The sequence below is a fragment of the Platichthys flesus genome, chromosome 14 (assembly GCF_949316205.1).
Source record: "Platichthys flesus chromosome 14, fPlaFle2.1, whole genome shotgun sequence".
NCBI classification, from domain to species: Eukaryota; Metazoa; Chordata; class Actinopteri; order Pleuronectiformes; family Pleuronectidae; genus Platichthys; species Platichthys flesus.
The window spans coordinates 13,417,291-13,440,556 of NC_084958.1; the positions used below are offsets into that span (position 1 = coordinate 13,417,291).

At 45.5% G+C, this 23,266-nt stretch overlaps 1 protein-coding gene across 1 annotated transcript in view; it reads right to left on the minus strand.

The window, feature by feature from the left end:
* gpc1b (glypican 1b) overlaps positions 1–20,437 on the minus strand; it is a 69,684-nt gene extending 49,247 nt beyond the window's left edge. The window contains exons 1-2 of the mRNA XM_062404848.1: positions 20,331–20,437; positions 19,671–20,209 (exon numbers count right to left, since the gene is read on the minus strand). Of these exons, the coding sequence (XP_062260832.1) occupies positions 19,671–19,830 (160 nt within the window). The 5' untranslated portion in view covers positions 19,831–20,209; positions 20,331–20,437. The remainder of the gene's footprint in view (positions 1–19,670; positions 20,210–20,330) is intronic.
* Between the last annotated feature and the right edge of the window lie 2,829 nt (positions 20,438–23,266).

Consider the following 23,266-nt stretch of genomic DNA (forward strand, 5'->3'; position numbering starts at 1 on the left):
AGAGACGCTGAACATCAAAGCCCCTGCTAGAAATCGAGGGAGACAAAAGGGGGAGGGCGGTGGGGGAGGCAGCGAGAGCTGACAGCCAGGGGTCCTTATAGAGAATCTTAGCAGAGAGGAGAGAGAGAAGACAGGGACGGGGGTGAACGGTGAAATGGTAAAATCGATGGTTAAAAAGAGGGTGAAAGAAGGAGGACGTCTCTTTACGGCACAGGAAGGAACAGGAACTTGACAGGCTTATTAAGACTTTCTCCAGACGGCGCGATAGGTTCCCTTTATAGACCACAATAATAACTACAGGGGTTGTCGGCAGTGAACTACCAGGTCAGATATCTCTATCCCAACATACTGCTGCGCTGCACAGCCACGGCCCCTCACAAGTGCTACAGGCCGCGGGAACTACGAGGACAGACGTGCTCGGAACACACACACACACACACACACTAATACAGTAACTACATAGAGACCACAGAAAGGCCTTGAGGTGCAATAAAAATCCTTGACCCCGACCGATTCTGTTTGCTAAACAAGGCAGAGACGATATAATTCTATCAAGACGACAGATCCTTGAGGCCTTGAAAAATGCATCCATCCATTTCCCGGGTCCCAAGCTGAACGATTTTCTTTACAAAAAGCTCACTGCAGAAGAGCGGGAGAGATTATTTCAGTTTGGATGGTCGCTGTGGCCGTTAAGGTGACAATGAACCTTCTGAGCCTGCTGCTGCTGCTGCGTTTGGGCCGGAGTGCAGATGGGTTCAGATGCTGGGACTTCACGTGGGTGCTGGGAGAGCAGCAGGGCTGTGTTTGTGGAGGGATTGGGCCATTCCCAGGAAACTCAATAAGAAGAGATGAGCATCTAATCAATAAGTAAACAGGGGCTGGTCAGAGAAGAGCTGCGGTTTCCTCGGTTTGAGTTTTTTTCTCTTTGCTTTGTTTGTCCGTCATCTGCAACTTCAGCGATCGTGCAGACAACCTCTTGAGGGAGGATGCTGGCTACAATCAATGGAGTTAAACACGCTGATCCTTAGATATTCTGTCTCAATGATTTGATGCCTTAACTTCTACCATCATTATAATTAATTCATTAAAAAATGAAACGTTGACTTAGAGGCCGCAAAACAAACAAGACAAATATGGTGAAGATATTATGTTTGCAAATGCTCTCAATTTATCTAACCTCTTTCAACAATGTTTGCATTTGTTTGTTCGTTAGCAGGATTAGGCAAAAACTACTCTGCCGATTTTCACGACAGGTTGTGGAGGGGTGTGGCACGACCCAAAGAACAAGCAAGTATGGAGTATATGGCACAGAAACACATCCTGAAGTCTCAAGCTCCTTCAGCTTGAAATTTGGCATGTTGAAACAAACACAGTCTTAGACCCGCCCCTCAGACAATTGTGTATTTTGTTCTCAACATTAAAAGCTTTTAATTGAAGCCTTAAAATGCATAAAAAAGATTATTGTTTCTGGGCACTGATCAAAAACAACTTCTGCTCAGGGGATCATTAGTGAAACACAACTGAGCAGAGGACACTGGGTGCTATGGGCTGCTGTCTCTAAATGCTTAATGAACTCACAGACCAAATCCCCACTTGCATCTCACTTTGCTAATAATCAGACACATGGGACGAAATAAAAACAGTCGCTGGACAATGATTTCAAACTGCCAGGCTGCTTTTTCTTTCCCACCCACAAAAACAGGCGAACATTAACATGGCACTAAAGGCCCATGACAATGGGTGGGAATAAAATAATCATCACCTTACACTGTGGTCCATGAAAAGCAGTATTTATAGCAGTGTAATGGTGCATTAGGCACCTTGTTCCCATGAGACAAGGGGCCCGGCTATAATTTGCAAAAAAAAAAAAAAAAAGGTTGATGTAGGAGGTGGGCAGTTTGAAGAGCTAAAGCGGCTTCTATAATAACCGCACCGGGTCGTTTAGCTACAGAGACGCTGGTGGGCTGCCACATGGAATAACGCTCCATGCCTGGGTAGGAGAGGAGTGAACTGGGAGAGTGCTTTTAGAGAAGGTAACAATATGGTGAAAGCGGGAGTGGGGGATTGCGGTGGAGGGTTTGGGGGTAGGGTTGGGGGGGGGGGGGAGATATTGCAGCTTGACAGTGAAAGCACCTCATCTTCGGGATTCTGGAGTGGTTTCCTATCACAATGGAGCGGTGTCCTCGGAGGGTTGTCTGAGACGCAGTTAGCATCTATTCTGGTGATGCTGCCCATCCACTGTGAAGGAAGCGTGTGGATTGCAACCAGTCTTTTAAGTGGGGTTTGTGCCGAATGAGTCCAGGAGTCCACACATTTGTCTGCATGTAGGGTCCATGTGTCAGGCCAGCATGTCAATACGGTTTGAAGCTGCCGATCCTTGTTTGTTTGCAGGTTTACACAACAACCACTGGACGGATTATCAGGAGACTTGGTGGAAAGATGAGGTGTGGGTCAGGAAAGGGCCCACCAATCGCAAATTTTTTCATTGATTTCTCAGAGAATCATTCATGAATCTTGATTAAAAAGAATCTGCCATGTTGAGCTCACTTACATTATGAGTCTCTGCGATTTAGTTCAGATCTGAAAAATCTGAATCTAGAGAATTTAAAGGTGGTTTCATTAGGGGACTATTATTGGCTCATTTAGTGGCATTGTAGTTCTAGTATTTATTCATCCATAACATTGATCAAACTAAATCATTAATCAGTATCCATTTCAGTGTTTATGAAATTCCCTGTGAATTTGGTGAAAGATCATGATATCATGATATAAAGAAAGTGATCCGGATTCTCTTTCCCGACATAGTAGTTTTTTCGTAATCCTGCTTAACAACAGACCAACAAACAAAATGATGGTGTAAACCTAAACCCTATGGTGGAGGTATTAAACAACAGATTCATCAGTGAAAAGAATCCTTACTTACATCCATTAAACTGTGAACATTTGATGTCAATCCGACAAGCTATGAGGGAACTGAGGTTAAGGTTTCCGTGCTATGGCAACACAGTACGCAGATGCTTTACTGAAACAGGATAGATGTTGACCTTTGACCTCCCATCTCAGCTGTACTCCTGCCCAGCCAGCAGCAGATTACAACAGTGGTGAATGATTTAGGTTCCCATCAGCTCAATGTCACAGCCCAGTCTGCCTCGGTACCCTTCAGGTACACATCCCCGCTGCAGACTGATTCAGGAGCAGTGAGCAGGGCATCGCTGCCAGTGACATCTATTACACTCCTCCTCGGCCGACCAGAATACTCTGACGTTAGTAGGAATTTCAATATCATCGGCCCGTCAAAGCATGAAAGATAATAATCAAGTCTGGTGTAAATAATTGAGGGAAGAGATGTGTTTGGAGAAGTTTGTGATTGATTTTAATTTAACAACTGCGCTTCACTGATGCGTACTCAAATAAACACACACACACACACACACACACACACACACACACACACACACACACACACACACACACACACACACACACACACACACACACACACACACACACACACACACACACACACACACACACACACACACACACACACACACACACACACACACACACACACACACACACACACACACACACACAGCAGAATCAACTCTGTGTCCAAGGCACAAACAGCAGTTGTTGACGTCACCCAAATCAAGGCCAAGGCCTGAGAAAGATAGAGCGTCACTTTATGTAACAATGTGAAGAGAGAGGGGCGTTTGCGATGAGCACGGCAGCTGCGCCGGAATGACGGGAATTAAGCCAAGAGAGATGTGAAGAAAGACAGAAGGACTGAGGGAAGGTGAAGAATGCTGGAGAGCTCGAGGGCTGAAAGAGAAAGACGGGATTCAGGTCTCGAACAAGCCGGAAAACGGGGACTGAGCGTTTAAGAAGAGGAGAGCTGTGACAGTGGGAGTGCTTTCGCAAACTGTCACTTTACACATTAACAGTTAACACCAACACAGAAGTTATCAGGACTCGTACAGTATGTGAAGTTTACATTCTTTAAATTTTTGTTTTGAGACATTTACTTTATCACGAAACGAGATGTATTCTGACTCGACCAGCCCAGGACATCGGGGTTAACGTGACTTATATTCCAACATCATCGGATATAACTAAATAAATCGCTTGAAGATCGACACACACAAACACAAAAAATAATCGTACATTATCTGTAATCGCGATAAACGTTTTATATTATCGTGAAATTGATTTGAAGTCATATTGTCCAGCCCTAATTTCTGAAACAGCATGCGTCTAAGAAAACCAGCATTTCTGCCCTGCAGTCGTATGCCTCCACCAACCAGTGCAGTGTCAGTTTACATACATTTTTTCTACACTCAGATGTGGTCCCCGTGACCTTTGACCCTTGACAACTGGAATACAATCAGTGACAAATGGTAAAACTTCCCAAAAGGCAGACTTAAGATTTCACGTTCATGTTTTGTGAGGCTACCAATTCATGAGTCTAGGTGAACATTTGTGACGAATTGTAAATAGTTATCTCATGACATTTTTAAAATAACACATTCACGAGGCAAAAGGACATGTTTTGCAAGGTTACAGTGACCTTGACCTTTTGACCTGCAAACATCGAAATCAGTTCAAGCTTGAGAAAGACGGACAACCTGAGAACACCGGCTGTCTCCAGTGTGGAGGTATAATACAATCCTCCTTTGAAGAGACCCACACTACCTTCTTTCCCTCACTCCATCCAGTCCACTGGGCCCTGGTCATTTATCAACAGACGTCACACAACAGACCAGAGTCATGATTCATCCTGAGGCTCCCAGTCGCCCCTGCCCAAACGGATTTGTGATTCAGTTTGACTGAGTGATGTCCTGGGCCCCCGGGCTGGACCCGCAGCTGCTGCTGGGGTTTGCTGGGTTGCAGGGGCGCGCTGGAGAACAGGTGACAGACAGGGCTGCTACTTCTTCACAGCTGGAGGACGCCATTTATTCACATCTTGTAGATCTAAGGTCTAATAGAAGTCATGTCAGAGGAGAAACAAAGAAATACACAAATAGATCTATGAGTAAAAGATCAACCTGAATGTATCCTGACGTGGTGTTTGGTAGGAACTCTTCAAAAAGTAATTATGCTGAGTTAAAGTATGTTATACAGGTAGAAGTTGAAAGTGGTTAAAAAAGGTTACTATCGCTCTATGAGCCCTGTGCTTTATCTCTGCCTCTCTCTTTATCTCAGCAGGATAGTGGCGAGAGCATGAAAGATTTACAGGGATGGCTTTTAGTTTAAACCAGAGCCCCACCGAGACATTCAGAGGAAGAATAGAGGAAAGGAGAGGAAAGAGATCTCAGGCTCTCAGATAAAGCTTACTGTTGGAAAAGCCGACTGGATGATTAACAAATCTTAGCTAACTAAAGACCACAAACATACTGTCAGATTTACTGTCTCACGGTTTTTAGACATTGGAAAGCGCAGATGATTCAAAACTCTGCATTTCGTCCAAAAAGCACCACAAATTTGAATCAGCTGTTTATGCTTGTGTATCCTTTGCTTTTCACAGAAAAAATGCATTATGAGAATAAAACTGTTGACGAAGCCAAGGCTGCAGTAAAGTTGGAATCGTTGTGGGTGATATTTTTAAGCTCAATTTGGAGACTAGCTGAAAATATTATTCATTTTCGTGCAGCCTTTGATCATTAGAAAGGATTCATGTCAATACATCCTCTGACCCCTTCCACAGCCAATGGAGACATCATTCAATTGAATGTTAATGTGACCTGGTCTTTTAAAAAAGTCACTGTTACTGAAGCAACATCCTATTGGTGATGCCGCCAAGACTGATTTCTGATCAGCATTCCATCGCTGTTCCTTTCAAGCTACAGGATTTCAAGTAAAACAGAAGAGACCTCAATGTAGTCTTTAACAACAAGAGTATACCTGTGACACTATAGATCTACACCACAGGATCACTTTGGCAGATAATCGCTTCAGACCGGCCCCTATTACATGCCCAGCGATTGTGGAAAGAAGCGAATGGGACCAAAAATTGCCCAGTTATCTTCTAGTGTGCGGCCAACGTCGATGGATACTTAATGTGTGCGACACAAACACAGGGAGTTGCACATGTGATCGCCAAGCATCCCTCCAGAAACTCCTCTCTAATAGGACACTGTGGAGGTAGTGATTGCAGCTCAATATTGCTGCAAAATGTTGCACTTATTGAGTCACCAGGTGGACGAGTTGCCAAGACCTATTGCAACATCTGCCAGGAAGGTTTTGTTTTCACCCCTGTCTGTCTATTTGTTGGTTGTTTTTGTGTACAGCAATATCACACTAAAAACAAATGAATGAATGGTCACGAAACTCGGTGGAAGCCCCTGGTCAGGGTCCGGGGAGAAGTCATCCAATTTTGGGCGAATCTGGGCAGATCCAGGATTATTTTGTCAATTTCTTTGACATTGCAAAAAACTGTGTCTTCCCCCTTGTCCCCGGGAATCATTGTGTGGATCAGTATTATTAAGCAGATTGTGATTCCGAAATGTGATGCAGCTTGATTGGATTCAACGGGACTTTGGGGCCTTAGCGGAGGTGTATGCTGTTCTGAGTGCCAGGCTATTTCATAAGGTATCGGGGGTAAAAACAATACAATGACAACACATCAACACAGTTTTGTGTTGAACAAGCTGCGGGTTCCCGTGGGCGATATTTGCCCAGTTGGCTGCAGAGGGTAGGTCTCAAACAGAGGGAAGTGGGGAACATTGAATGGTAAAAATCTTTGGTCTCTTTCCGAGCTACTTTCACGTTGCCCTTGAATTAAGCACTTATCCAGCTATTTAAAGGAAAACCCGTAATAATAATATATGATCCCAGTATATGAACCTAATAAGCACAAGACGCTCGCACACTATACATAAACACGTTACACACATTAGAAAACACACAAGGCAGCCAGCCATGCGCTAAGCCTGGGTTGACAGAGTTCATTTGGAAGATGTAAAATATTTATGAGAGAAGACTCCGCAGGGGAAGAAGAAGAGATGAAAATAGTGCGGGTGCAATGGAGGGATAGCAAATAATGAGACGAGCGAAAACAGTGACGAGCGGGCCAAGCTGAAATGCCCTCTGCTACGGCTGAGTGGAAGAATTGCAAGCTGAATATGTCATTGTCATTTCAAGTTCATTAGCTCGTTGCCTGCCATCCCCTCCTGGGAGCATCGGAATAAGGGGACAGGTGTATAAAGGTATATTTGTTCACTAGCAAACCTCCCCGGAGCTGTTGCATGATAGAAGAATAACTCTCATTGATCATTTCTTTTTGAGGTTTTAAGCTTGAGCTTTTAATAGTCCTTTTACCCTACGCATGGAAAAAATTCAGGGAAGAAGTGTAAATGTAAAAACCAAACACATTTCGGAAATATAAAGAGTTACAAACAGCCTTGTAAATACTGAGAATGACTCACATTTCCACATGATTATTCCACTTTCTTCCCAATATTCATCCATCTTTTCAGGTGCACAGAGTGACAGTTCCTTGCTGTTATTGAGCTCAACTTCCAGATGTATTCAGAGAACCTGATGTAAGCCGATCTCAGACGTGAGCTTCTTAAAAGCGGATCTGGATATCTGGCTTTTTACGTATGAATACAACAGAAGGAGATTGTCATGGTCAGATGCTCAAGTACGCACTGCAAAAATCACGTGTTTTTATTTACATCACATCGACACCGACGTCGGCCGCTATCCCCAAACACTCTTGATTCTTGTTGTCTTTCCAAATCCAGACATTTCCCTGTTGTGTCATTTTCCGGTCAATTAAATTAGGGGGCTGGTAGGAAAAGTTCTGCAAAATGTCTGGGGCAACCGACTCGGATAAATGCGTTCTCACTTATGGCCCCTCAGGAAAGTTTCAGGAAAATATTCAGAATTCAGGGCACAGCTGAAAGCAGCTGTACAGAGGCAATGTCTTGAGATAATTCCTGAACACTTTCCCTTCAAAACGGACACAAAAGGGACTTCAAGTACAGACAGAGAATTTAAATTGGGGGAAACAGGGGGAAGGGGGGAAAGGGTAGAGAAAGTAGGAAATGTGGAAAAGCATTTAGTTAATAAAAAGATCATCATGTACTAGCAAACAGGATGACAATCGATCGTAATTACACCCTGTGTTCCTTCTAATTATGAGCTTTACATATTTCACCCCCACATCTCATAAATCCTCCGTAATCCGCTGGTCCTTCCCACTCCTCCGTTTTCCCTCTAACTCCACGTTGTAAATAGCCCTGCACGGTCAAGCCAAATAAGCAAACCACCGTGAACTACAGGGGCTTTCCTTAGCCACAAATAACGCTGGAGAGATGATGTCACGGACAAAACCATATCTCACTATCTAATTACGGGAAAAATGTGCTTCGGAAGCACAAAATCCAGCAGGAGACGAGAGCTGGGGTGGACTCAGGGAGGACGGGTGGAAGCTGCCTCACCACAAACTGGGAGAGCTGGACATAAAGGGGCTGCAGTGCACAGCGAGAACAACTCATTTGGGCGTTTTGGTTGCAAGAATAACTAATGTTTAAGGGGACCAGGCGTCTCTGTTTAAGCGTAGACCCCCGAAATTGTACCAGATGGAGAGGAAGACATGCGGCAGGATCACAAAGCGCTAAAGTGCGGATAACTGTGCTCGCAGGGCTTCATGGAGCCAATAAAACAACATGCAGATTTCACTGTAATTACCTTCAAACTCAGACAGGAGGAAGATGGGAGACGATTAAAGTGAGTGTGAGAAAACATATTTTCAAATGAAAATAAAAAGAACAACACGATTTTTTGCAGAATTCATAAATCACATTAAGTATAACTTTTACAGGGGGAACACTTTAAGAATTACTGCGTCTTATTCCCAGAGCCCGGAGGATGTTGGTCTCCTACAGTGCATGAAATGCTCCACTGACAATGAGGATTTCCCTGGATTTGGGAATTACACACTTGAAACATATGGCCTCAATGTTCAGACTATAAAATGCATGGTAAAACTAGATCACAAAAATATGGAGACGTAAAAAAGTACCAGAAACAAACTGGCAATGTTTTTCTGGAGAGCATCTGCGAGCAGGCAGTAAATTTCACATGAAAGATAAATTAATTCACAACTTCTTCTGCAGGAGCAGATACAGGGAGAGAGAGACGGTAGGCCTCAAAGGCAGGAACGACTTCGCGAGAGGGGAAAAGAGAGAAGAAAATAATCACGATAATGGAAACCAGTGTGAAACTGTTTATCTCGATGAGAGGGAATCTTCACCGAGTCACAATAAAGCAACACATATTGCTGTAGTGTGCAGCCACTTGCCTGAAGCAGCTAAAAAGCCAAAGATAGACGTGTCAGAGCCAGTGAGATTTGACATAGCCCTGGGAGAAAGTTGCGACTCCTCTGCATACAAAGTATGGGACCAAGCTTCTATAGCTGGGAAGAGATTATAGAGAATAATATTTACACCTCAGGGGAGAGGAGAGGAGAGGTAACTGGAGACAAAGACGATATTCACAAGTCTGTGAGCAGCTGGGATATCTGCTTCACACACATGCAGAAACACATATGCTAACAGTCAGATAACTCGCAGTCCGGCTACCTCTGCACTCGTTTTTTATCCTGCGAGGATTTGAGCTGTGGTATTTTAATAACAACCTCCAGTCCGTGTGGAAGAAAAGGGCCACAGTGGAGCAGAGCACGGCAAACATGACTGCTTATCAAAGGGAGGTGTGTAGTTGAGGGTTGTGTGTACGGTTGCATCTGTGTGTCCTATCTTTATTAAATCTGTATTGTGTGTGGCAGGTGCTCCAGCGCAGAGGTGCTGGACACAGGCATTCAGCGGCGAGACGACACCTCCCTGATTTTTATCATCAAGTCCTATCTTTTATTATACAAACCCCATCTCTCATCTATTCAATTCCTATTTCCTCTTTTTATATATATTTGAGAGATAGCAGCCGCCGGGCTTTCTCCATCAGAGAGAACCTCAATCTATTTTTGCAATTAGATTGAGTATCAAGGAACTGGAGGGAGAGCTAAAAAAAAAAGTGACTGGGCCTCACAAAAGACAGTGTGTTCGTTCCACACAAACAATTTCACACAGCCGAGGACATGACAAAGCATTTCCGAGTCGTAATGCCCCGGAGTCAGAGGAGCCCAGCAGCGTCAAGGGAGGAGGATCACAGGGGATGTGTAAAGCTTTGTCTGCTCTGCAGGTTGTTCAGTGAAACTTGTATAAAACTGCAACTGGCTAATCAGCCGGTGTATTAAACTGTTTAAAAAGGTTTTAATTTTGGTCCTGAGTCAAAAAGCAGTGGGCTACTTGATGGTCACACCTCTGTGATCTCTCAACCTCTCTGTTCTTTGGGCTCATTTATCCTCAACGTTAGGTGGGGGGGCAGTGTGGCCAATACATCGAGGGAAAAAAGCATAAGACACAAGGAAGAAAAAAAGTAGTAGACCTTTCTGAGAAGAGCCTATAAAAGAAACTACATCTATATGCTAGTGCTTTGCACCGGCACATGTACGAACAGCCAATTTGGCCTCTTTCTTAAGAGATACATCATCTCATATTCAACAAGTCACCATGTTTGTTATTGTTATTAATTAACAACCATGCTAACGTAATGGACATATGGAATAATGTCGGCCGGGATGATTTCATCGTTCCAAACGGACAAAGCTCTTTTTGCACTTACAGACGGTATAAATTAGCCTTTAATTAGTTTCATCCGGTGATGATTGTATCTCGCGAATGAAACAACATTTCCGAGAAGTGCTGATGAAAAAGAAAAAACAAGTTTTATCATCAGCTGCCTGAACTTTGTTTGTTTTTGGAAGGCCGGGGCAGGAGTCGGCCAGAATTAGTCATTTATGGCTAATGACATCATGAAGACAAAACTGGGAGACTATCGAACAGATCCACTGACATCAGAGAAGCATTTGAAACAGAAGGGCAGTGAATTACACAGAGCCGTGGAGGCATCGATCAACTGTAACTTCCAGGGTGTATAATGTGAAAAATACAGGAGTGAAGCTAATCAAACCCATGACTGACCCCCCCCCCCCCCCCACACACACACACACACAATCTAACAACTGCCGCGCTCCTTTGAGACATGTAATTAACTCAGGTCTGATGTGAGAACCCAAATGTCAGAGTCCTATTCTGCCTCTACCCAGACCCCCCCCACCTGATTGTTCCAGATGTTGTCCTGTTCTTGTAAACGAGTTTGAAATGGACAGTCCACCACTGCATTCTTCACATGTGACCAAGTGTCCAGACCCAACTCCATAGAGTTCATGTCTTTTACTATTTGTTTCAGTGAGCGAACGGAAAAAGATGTCTGGACGAGAGGCCCAGGAATGTTCCCTTTGCCTTGCAGTCGTATGCAATGAAACAAATGATTGAATTATGGGTAAAATATTGACAGTGAAACAAGATATTGTGTCTACCAATCAAGCCAAAACAACAGGCCAAGATCATTTTATGGCTGCTCACTCTTATCTCCCATCCAACCATCTGCTCTAAGACACACTTGTTACGCGTTGCCCTGATGGGAGCTGCATCGGTGACCAACAAGGAAACAGATGCTGGAAGGGAAGGTTTGCGGTGCTACACAGTGTTCAGACACAGCAATTACATTGTTTTTCCACCACTCCTTATGTCCTTTTTCCTACATTTTTGTGTTTGTCCACTCCTGTGATCCTGCTGAATTTGTTGCCATAGCGCCATAGCCACAGGATTTCCCCTCCAGGATGCGTCTTTGCCAACAAACGAAAGTCTCCCAACAAATACTTTGGTCCACAGCTGCAGACAGTGTGTGTGTGTATGTATGTGTATGTGTGTGCGTTGGTGTAGGGCGTCAGCCTGTCAAATTCATCCTGCATGCCCTCACTTATTTTGGTAGTGGGTGCCCCGGTTTGGGTCGGCACCATCTGCCAAGCAGTGGGAGGGCGAGAGGAGAGGCAGCCGGAGCAGGAGTGATGCCACGCTGAGAGCTGTCACTTCGAATACTCACCTTGTCTACAGAAGCCACCGCTGGAGGGGATATGAACCACAACAGCTTGGCATGACAAACATACACACGTACATATATAACCGACAAAGGGGCAAAACAAATATGTCAGCAATCTAACGAGCACTTCACCCACAGTGACAACAAATGGAGAGGAAGCAGATTAATGATGTGGCCACAATGGCTTTAAAAGTCATGTAGAGAACACGCATATGTGCCGCACACACACACAGAATGATGCTCTCTCATTCGCCCATGGGCACATGCACACACACACATATGCACACAACATCCCCACACAACCGGAGACAGGGAAGAGGCTTTGACGAGGGAATAACTCTCATTTTGACACATCCAATTCCTCTGAAGACAAAAGAGGAGTCAAGTAACAACACACTGCAGCCCGCAGAGGGAAGGTACACACACACACACACACACACACACACACACACACACACACACATGCGCCTGTTGTGCACATGACATTGCAACCCCCCTGTTGTGACAAAGAAAGATTGGCCCTCGCTGTCATCTGTGTGTCTGTGTGCGCTTGCCAAGGGAGGGCTGTACGTGTGAACTCCAACTCCGCCATTAGGCAGGTGACAGGGAGGGAAAGACAAGAGGAGCATGAGAGGGGGGGGAAGCATGGGGGGGGGGGGTAGTGCATCATATTCATATAGCCACTCGCACAACTAAATTTCCTACCTTTAAGTCACTCTGGTAAATTGTTGGGTAAATTGGTCCTAGCAAATCGAAAAAAGACCGATAACGCTCCCGGTGTCACATTCACAGAATTTGATTACTTTAAAATGCTGCGTTTTTCACAGGAAATAAAATGGAAAATTGTCAGTACAATCATGTTGCACATTAGCATTACTACTGGTGTGTGCGCTTTATACAAGGAAAACAGGTAAGTGTGCAATCTGTGCAAAGTGTTCTCGCTTTAGGGAGAGTTCACAGCAACTAAACGTGTTGGGACAGACTGTCCTCCACGTTAACAGGCCCCGAGAATGAACACAGCTCCCAAAGGCCAAGCAGCCGAGGACACGCTTTTAGAACGGAGCTATGTTATCCGAAGCGTTTTCTCTTTTTCTTCTTTCTCTTTGTGCAGTTTCTGCCCCGTCCATACCCTGTCGGAGAGCCGAGCAGCGCCGAGCAATACCAAGCAGACCAGGGCAGCCCAAGTCAGCAGTCCATCAGCTCCCTCTGTCTCTCCCCCTCTCTCTATGGTGAACATCAAACACACTGTGGTCTGTTTCATGCTCCCTGCAGCCCATTATGGCTTAATGCTTCAAGAGGCTTCTTACTGACTTCAGCACTTTAACAACTCCAGCATATTCAGTTGGTAGGCAAACACACGTACACAAAGACACACATGCACGCAGAAAAAACACACACACACACACACACACACACGCGCGGCTGCACATGAACAGTAACAGACAGGAGCCCAGATGCAGGGATTCACGCGCCTGTGCGGCAGAGTTACGAGACTGCACTCTGTGATATGGAGGCAACTGTTGCTTTGGCTTTAATCCGTGTGGAGGGGAAGACCAACAGACGAGCGGGGCTTTCTGCCGATATTAACCTTCAAATAAGCCCCGGCGCTCTTATCTCCAAGTCCGTTAATGAGTTCCATTCACCAGGCGGCGATATGTAATTCAGCGCGATCAATTAGTTGCCCCCGCCGCATGGAGAGAGAGCAGCACATCAGCCGGGGGTGTTAATGGGATGGAGATTACACTACTGTCCAGATATGACAACGCCGCTCACGCATCTTAACACACAAACCATTACAGTGAAGTTTGGTCTGTCCCATTAACTGAATTTCTGAATTCACACATGCAACCTTACAAGGCCGATTGCATGTGTTGACATTGGTGTAATAATGGTGTTTTGCTCTCTGACTAAATTGTTGCACCTCCCTTAATACGACAGAGGATTCCTTGTTTTGTTTTTGTTTGTGTCTAATTAACCTTTCGCTGCTGCACCTTGTGTTTCACACCTGAGGTTTTCAGAGCGTGTTGGCATATTTCAATATGTTTAGTCTAATTATTTGTTTTAATTGTGTCAAACTCACCACATACACTAGCTTTTCATGTTTATTCATAGTTCATTTAAATTAATAAGGCTACCACATAGAGTGCAGCTTGTTTTTACTCGCAATCAAGCGAGTGGTTGAAGATAACTCAGGATAAGTTTAGATAAGATAAGTTAAGATGTGATAATATAAGTTAAGTTAAGAGACGAGAAGATTTATTGATCCCAAGAAAGGAAAATTTACTTTTAGTTACAGAGGTACGGAAAAGAAGGACAACCAAGGAAATAAAGTTGTAGTTTTTTTTGTTGTTTTTTTACGACAGCCCTAACTGGAAGTCACTCCCAGGCCATTTCCAGCTTCGGCTCTGCACCGTTAAAATCCTGATTTTATCACAACAATGTGGTTTGACAAAATCCACGCACATCAGTTCCAGACAACAACTGAGCTGCGATTTCAGGGATATTTACTGGTGGAATAATCACTTACAGAGAAAGCGTATTCGAACCAGCTGCTGTGATTGAGACACATAGAGAGGTGGGGGGGAAAGTCCGACCTCGTGCTCCAGGGCCAACGCTGGTGACACCGCGGAGAGACGCTTAGGTTTTTCCAACATTTGTCACTTTTCAGACAGAGTGGTTAAAGGAGTCTTGTGACGAACGCACTTAAGTGGACAACACTGTCTCTAATCTCTCCTCTGATGATGGAACTTAAGATGGAACTGCCAATTAATTTTGAACAAACCACGGCCACACTCATGACTCAGTCGGTCGGCGTGACTCATGCTTTAATCCTTAAGAGTCCATCTCTAAATGCTTTTGATTTATATGCCACATTAAAAACTGTTGAGCTTAACAATGTTTGAAAACTGAGAATTTGATCAGGTGGGCTAGGGCTGGCCCCGCTGATTCAGGGACATGGACGTGACAAGAACAAATGCGTAGTCCGGCCATCAAAGTATGCATCCAAAGGGCCTAACATAGCTTTACCATTTCCCAAGAATCCATCGTGCCATTTATGATACTTGACTGTGACAAGGTCAAGTCTCCATGCTGATAATAAGACAATGTGGTGATTGTGTCCCAATAATTATGATAGTGTGAATATATTTTTATATTCTGGCATGAGCTGAAGGGACAGGAGAAGGACACCATCACATGTCAAGCAGCTTCATTGAGGAGCAGAGGAGCTGGAGGGTCCTGAGCTAACTGGTGCTGGATTTACAGATACTATACTCTACTCTGCAGATTCCTAAAGTTCTGTTCTTACTGTATGAGGATGAATTAAAAGAGACCTTTTACATTAATCAGTACAATGTCTTAAATTACCTCTTCCATTCTTGCTGTTTGGATGTTGACTCCGCCGGCAAACCAGCTCTGTTTTCTGCTTGCAGCCGACTCCCATCTCCATTTAACCTCTGGCTGAAAAGTGGTGTAGGGGGGCAGCGAGCACAGCAGCAGCCATTATCTTATCATTACCCCCAGTTCCAAGAGGTGAGGCTTACAGGGGGAGATCCTCCGCACCGCTGCGTGAAATCCCATGACTGCGGTTTAGCTGCACATTTCAGGACCTATGGCTAAATGCTCGGCCAAGTGCCTGAGTTCAGAACATTCCCATACTTCACTGTGGGCTGACATGCTGATCTGCCCGTTTTTTCCAGCCACAAGCCGGTCTTTAGTCAACAACAGTTCCTAGCAGGCCTGGTAAGCTGCAACCCCACTGTATCATTACCCAAACACTGGTTAGAGATGACACTTCAGAGCAGCGAGCGACTCGCAGTCCGCCTGTAGCAACCGGCAATCAACAACAACACAGATACAGCATGGGAAAGCCAGTGCCATTCCAAAATGCTACCAGCCCTCATGCAGATCGTCTTTTTGGACGGGCTTATGTGACATTCAGCATCCAGCACTCGTTGGCTGCCGGCTGCTTTCAAAGAGCGTCTGGCGCCTCTCTCTTTAACAGCCGATGAGAGAGAGACAGAGCGATAGAGAGAAAGAGAAAGAGAGAGACAGAGAGAAAAAAGGAGAGATGAAGAATGTCATCCCCCTGAAATACGAAAAGATAAGTCATCGGGACTGTAATGATGGGGTGGGACAGGGAGGGGGCAGAGCAGGGAGGAGACAGATGGGCCTTGCAAAAGTCAATCATCCATTTTTAGGGAAAAACACCATCAGAAATAACTGATTATACCGAAGAGTGTTAAATTATAATCATCACACCTATTTGTTTGTTTTGTTTATTTGTGATGATTTGCTGTTGCTCCTCTGATACTGTTCTCACGGTCCGGTGAACACCGCTCAAACACAATGATAATGAGCAGCACCCTCAACTCAATAGTTTGTTTCTCCTCTCCCCCCCCCCCCCCCCCCCCCCCCAGGGCAAGTTATTTAAGAATAGGGGACTATCCAAGGTGCTATGTGAGGCGTGTCGATGTGAGAGCAATATCTAGGAATCTTCTTTCACCGCTGACTGAGCATAATCAGACCCACACTGTGTTATGAGACAGGGATGTTGGAGACGTCTGACTCTTTCTGCTTCAGATGTCGAGAAAGGGAACCTGTTTCAAATCTAACTAATTGAAGGTATGAAAGTAAAACAATATCTCTTAACCAAATAATCTCAGAATTTAATAAAAAAGAATGAAATGGCACTGGGTTTGAGGAACACGCTTTTCCTTTTACCCTCTCCTGGTTATATTGCCTGCAGACCTTGTTCAAATGTTATTAGATCTGCTTCTGCGTTTGACTATACACATTTGGTGCATCTGAAATTGAGGTGTGCCCAGGAGTTTTTCCCCGTGCAGTGGCTCCGAGAAAAAGGATTGGAGAGCAGAAATCATTTCCAGAGCTGGGTTGCAGTCGTCTCTCATCGTCCTCCCAGACAGAACCTGGGTGATGTACTTAGCATGTGACCTTGAGTCGGGACGGCCAATGCATTAGGTTGATCAAGCCCCGGTGTCACGGCAGGAAACATCCCTCTGCAAATGTCAGGGTTCATCCGCAACGTTTTGGTGGCTCCATAATTTGGAGGCATAAATTAAAGCTTTCATATTTTACTAGGGGGTTTAATATGCCAGGCCGTTATTTATGCTCGACAGCCAAGAGACAGGGACACCGGAGAAATATTGTTGCTGTACATACCCAACCCCCCCTTTCTCGTCGTCTCTCTATATGTCTACCTCTTTCTCATCTCTCATTTCTGCCATTCCCTTATCTATCTCCTCCTCCACCTTCAGTTTCCACTCCATTATTTTCCCTCTTACGGAGAATGCATTTCAGACTTGTGTCAATACATAACGCCTTAAGTAAGCTCCACGGCCATTGATTGGAACAAGAGGAATCGGTAGTGTCACGACAAGACAGATATGCTCTTTAAAGCGTTATGGATCGCAGGCATTTGGAAGAAAAAGGGAGTTTTCTAAGGGGCCATGGGGCTGGCGTTAATTCAGTCAAATGATTTATTCAGTATGGTCAATCAGTGAAATTAGAAGGGTCCCGTTCCGACTTGGCCTTCACTACCTGATGATGTACGCTGGTGACGACCTGGGCAAACACTTTCATCACATTACCAGCCCCTCCCTCAAATCTCTCCCATCCTATCAGTGTAATCGAAAGGAAGGATCTTCCGTGCTCTTAATGCTCCGTGCCTCCAGCTCGAGAATATTAAAGGACAATCAAAAGCAAAACATCAAAAGCTGCGTTCAGACATGCACCGAACTCCGCAGCTCCTCCACATTTTCTCCAGAAAGGACTTGAATGTGTGAACCCAAATGTCAGCGTAAGAGACTAAATATTATCTGCAGACTTTCCGAGTCGGCCTCCTAGTGTAAAGTCTGCAGAAAGCCAGGAGAATCCGATGTGAGAACACAGCAGGGGGATCCCTCAGTGGAGTCGCCACTAGCGTGTGGGGGGGTTAATGACGTTCCTATCAGGTGACCGACACAAAAATGAACCCGGCGGCACCCAGGCTGCTCCACCTCTCGCCTGAATAATGCGGAGGGTTCGTTGCTGTTGTTGAACACGTCTGTGCAGAGAACCTCCCGCTGCACTGTGCACGTCTGAAAGGCAACCTCTGGGTAAACTCCCGACCTTATTTTCTGGACCTCAGCCGCAAGTCAAGTCTGAAAACGGCTGAAGTGTTAGAAGCAAAACCCACTGCACATTACTATTTCCGTCAAGACGCTTTCTGCCGAAATAGAAATAGAGCAGTTTCTACTTTAAGACCATCCTGAGTGTGTGACCTTTTCGGCGGATAAAGGGGCGTAAAGTCACCCTCGCACATCTCAGTCCCCTTCCGCCCGGGCGAACCAATAAACATGGCCCTCTTTGCGGGAAGGAAGAGTTTATCTACTGTCACGGTGTAGTGCAGCGCTCTGTGAAAAACGAATCGTGTGATACAGCGGATGTGGCTTATGCAGAGTCCGGAGGAGGTTTTGTGGGAAAAAGTACGTTATCAGATTTTGGATGAATGCAGCAGTATAAGAAACCTTCAGATTCCACTCTCATTTCTTCTTGCTAAAATACTTAAAATATTAGTCGTCTTTGATTTCTATTCACTGTTTGGAAACTAGTTCATTGCATTCACAGTTCAGTGAATAAAAAAAAAGAGAATGAGATCAAAATAGCAAGTTATCGCTCCTTTGAATTATGAGCATACAGAAAAGTAGTTATGGAAACATGCTGGGTCACAGTCTCCCGTCTTGTCCATGCATGTACGCTACTGGAACTGTACAACCTGAAATTGCGGTAAACCCTTAGTGTGTGTGTGTCTCTTTGTTCATGTGTGAAAAGCGCTGCACCAAATTCCAGGAGAGGCGCACATGTAATCTTCTAGGAACTGTCGAGGGGCTTGTGACTGTCTGACATCAGGCCATGAATGACACAGTGAGCCACATCATATATTTGTACAGCTCATGGTCAAGTGACTGGCCGGCCAGCGATAAGGAAGAATGTCCTGTGCATGAAAGGCATGTTAAGAGAGCTTGGAGAGGGGGGGGGAAGATCTGGGAGCATCTCAAGGGCTTTAAAGAAACTTAATTCAAACTGATAAGGGAGAAAACTGGGAGAGGAAAACTGAAAGCAAAGTGCTGAGCCTGCACCTGTGTCCAAAAAGGTGCAAGGATTTTTTTTCTTTTCTTTTTTGATCAGGGATGCAACAGCCACATTGTCTGTCATGTCTTTTCAAAGCAGCGTTTCATCTCCGGAGCTTCCCTTCCTCCTTCTTTAACATGTGACATGAAATGAGGTTTAGACGTCAAAAAGTTTAACATCCCATCTGCTCACAGTAACTTGAAAAAAAACAAATTGTATGCTTGTGGTTCATGTATTTTAAGTTCTGACATCCTAAACATCACACTGAACACACAGGGCGGCAACACACCAACAATTATAAATGGTATAGGCCACCAGTGCAGGTGCGACTTTGACCCCGAAATAGACCAACATTCCCAGTGGGACTTGCACTGGGATTATGCTCCTCGGTGGCAATGAGTGTAAAGCAACTGTGAGCTTCTCTACTGTGCACTTAACACATCATTGCGAACATCTTAACAATCCACACATTGCTCCTGACCAGGCCTGTGGTTTCTGGAAGTGTTTGCGGGTGTTGAGGAGGAGCTCACCTGATATTTCAGACTGAGGGACTCCATCGAGATGGAAACCCTTCCCGCTGTAAAACTGCCTGATATCCGAACAACTCCGGGCTTTGCTGGTGCCTTTGTCTCCAAGGGCTGGTGCCGTCAGCGAGCACAGTGCCAGAGCCGCTATGATGAATGAATCCATCCTCCAACGTGGGGACCCAGTCAAGTGCAAATCCGACCGTGTTGAGGGGGTCCTACAGCAGGAGTAGCAGACTCGCGGTGTCAGGCGTTTGTGCGTAAAATATCCACCACCTTCCTCCTCTCTGTCCCTTCAGCGCGTCAGTCGGGTCTGTGGCTGCTCTTCTGCTGCGCACTGCTGCGCGGCACCGACCGGAGAGAGGACTCCTCACAGCGCAGAGGTCCCGTCTCTTTCCCGGTCCGGATGAGTGCACTGGACAGGACCTTCTTCTCTTGTCGTTACTCAACCCCCTCCTCCGAGAGAACTGGGTCTTCTCCGGGATTACGCGCCGATCCCCTCTCTCATATATCCACTGTGACACACGCCTTTCTCTCGGGTTCACCTAAAGAGAGGAGAGAGATCTGGGTTACGCGCACTCACAGCAGGAATAACTGAAGTCATGTCATGCAAATAGCGGTGCTGCGCTGACGCGGTGCAGCCTGGTTCTGTGGCCGCACGCCTACCGGCTGGGTGACGGCGCAGAGGGATCCGAGTGGAGGAGTGCGCACAGGCAGCCACCGCAGCTCATTTCCCAGCGCAGGGTTTCTCTGAACGATGCCAACGCTGCCACTCTGTGGAGTGAGGAGGAGGAGGAGGAGGCGGGGGAGAGAGAGAGAGAGAGAGGAAAGAGGAATAGAGGGGAGAGAGAGAGAGAGGGACGCACGAGGTGTCACGCTCCTCCTGTCGTTTCCGGCTTTTATCCCCCCCCCCTCCCCTCATCTAAATGTCATTTGCAGTCATGTTTCAAGAGACATCAGCGTCTAAGCGGGTTTGATTTGTTGCTGCACTTTTGGGAAACATCTGCAGCCTGTGGTTCTCCGGGTCGTGCGCTCAGCTGGTTTCTCGCTGAAGGAATGCGACAGCTTGATCTCCATCCTGCCAGGTATCACAGGTGAAGCGAGTGCACCTCTCCTCCAGTCTGCACACACGCACACACACACACACACACACACACACACACACATCACATCACTCATCAAGGTGCAATTACAAGGCCAACAAGTCACAGCCTGCCCTGCTCCTCTTCCCGGTTTACCTGTCACCTGCTGCTGAATGCCTTCATTATGCGACTCTCTGTGTACGTGTCTGGGAATAACACGAGCATGAAATACACCTGAACTTACTCCAGGCTTGACCGAATAAAGAAAACAAGCGATGAGTAACATGCTCACATTCTGTTACATATTGTCTCATTCATAGAAAAGCCCAGCACTTTTTTTTAGTGCTCCAGTTTATTTATTTTTTTCTACATCAGGCTGCTTCCTGTATTAATCTCTAGAGGAAATTGTTTGTTCGCTATTTGGAAGTTTATTCATCGTTTTCATTGGGATGAATGGTTTCCGGTTCCCAGCTCGCAGATGCAGGTAGAAAACGCCTTGTGTCTCGTGGCAGCAGCATATCCATTGTCTACCCATAGCAAATGCTCTAATAGATGAGAGAATAAAAGTAAAGTTCACTCAGTTCTGGTTGGTTTGAACCCAGGGCCCTCTCCTTATGAAGCAACAATGGAGGTTAAAGGTCTTATGCTGTAATAAGTGAGCTGATTACAGTCTGAGTGCTGAATTGACTGTGTGAGTGCAAGGTTTACACAGCCCCTCATTATATAGCATCTGTATGAACAGGCACAGTCAGAAGTTAAGGAAGGGATCACAGTGTTACGTGTTGGGAAACCTAGATATCTGCTAGACCTGCGTTACAGCCACAAAGAGACAGTTCTCTCGCTTAAAATAAAGTCTCTTTAGTCATCTCGGTCTTCTGTGAAATTGAATCAGACCAAAGGCTTTTCTTTTTTAATGCCACTGCACATTTTCACAGTGACACTGAAATAACCAGCCTTCACACAGGGGTAGACAAACGAATGTGAAGATGCAAAGAGAGAGAAAAACAAAGAGACCCAAAAAGAAGGAGAGAGCCGCGGCCTGCTGCAGTCTCCGAGTCGTTCTGTTTATGAAGGCTGGGATTTTTTTGGGCTTGAATACATTAGAAAACATTACTCTATAATTAGTCTGTTCCTCTTGACTGGATGAGTCCAAACAAAAGGGCGGCATCTCACATATCACTAACTGACAAACAGCTGCACTCACCTCCCCCTTATTGCAGCTCTGCAGGTAGGAATTACACTGTCGTCGTGCGATGTCAAGTGTCTCACTCATGTGCAGCTTGTTTGCTTGGTCAAATGTGGCTCCACAGCCCTGCAGTCACTCTGCTGAAGTTGTGTAACCGTGCCACGCAGCAGATGCAAAGTTGGCATGTGTACGTCGGCCCTGACAAGGCTGTGGTCATCAATTGTGGAGGCATTTGACATTAGAGCACTCTGCCTGTATCCATCATGTTCCTGCGTGTATTTGTTATGGACACTTGAGCTGCTCTCAGACGGGCACTGAACTCCAGAGATCTTCCTAACATTCTCAAGAGGGACTTTTTGCGTGAATGCAAATGTCTGAGTGAGAGCCTCTGGACTTTCTGCTGAATCCCCCCCTCCCGGAATGAATATCTACGGATGAAAAAGCAACACAATGTATGTAGAAGACTAAGAAGTCAAGAGAGCTTTTGGTGTCAACGTAAAAATAAATGAACTCCACAGTGTAATTTATACGTTACATCTGGCCTCTGTGTTGTGAACACGTCTGAGCGAAAAATCTCCCACTGCGTTGTTCATGTGTGAAAGGAAAACTCTGCACAAAGTTCAAACCCAATTCCCCGTCATTCTTCGAATCCCACGTCTTTGTAGAAAAAGTGAATCTCATCCTTCCTGTGAAGGTAAACTTGGGTAACCAATGAAAAGTTTGCAAAAGAGGGTTTTTCTACTTTTCACACTGTAGCTCTGACATGTACCAGCAAAGAGAATTAGCCTTTACACTCAGGCAGTTAAGTGAAGAAATTAAGCAGCATTTGCATCTTGTGCGTGGTATCCTGGTCAATTGTGGCTCTACAGCATTGCGGTTGCGCTGCAAGGGTTGTGTAACTGTGCCACACAGCAGATGTAAAGCACTTTCTAATTATGTGTAATACCATTGCTTCCCTGCTCTTGTTGCCAAAGGGGAATACCGGGTAAAGTTAAGCACATGTGGCCGGAGGTTAATAAGTCTGGTTGCCTCCAAGTGTGTGTCTGTGATAATATGTCTGCCTGTATATGGCTTTGTGTATGCATGACCTTTATCCGTGCGTGTGTACGAGAGGCAGTTTGTGTGTGTACTGTGAGTTTATGTGTCTGACTGTGTCCCATATGTGGCCATAGGTCGGCGTCGGGGGAAACTGATTGGGCCCTCCACTGTCTGGTATGGAGATCATGTAATTAACGCTCAGTAAAGCCACAGAGCAGCCATGTTTTCTCCAGGCTGCCTCCCATTGAAGTTTTATTGGCCCTGACCATGAAAGGCCGTCTAATGAGGAGCAGGAT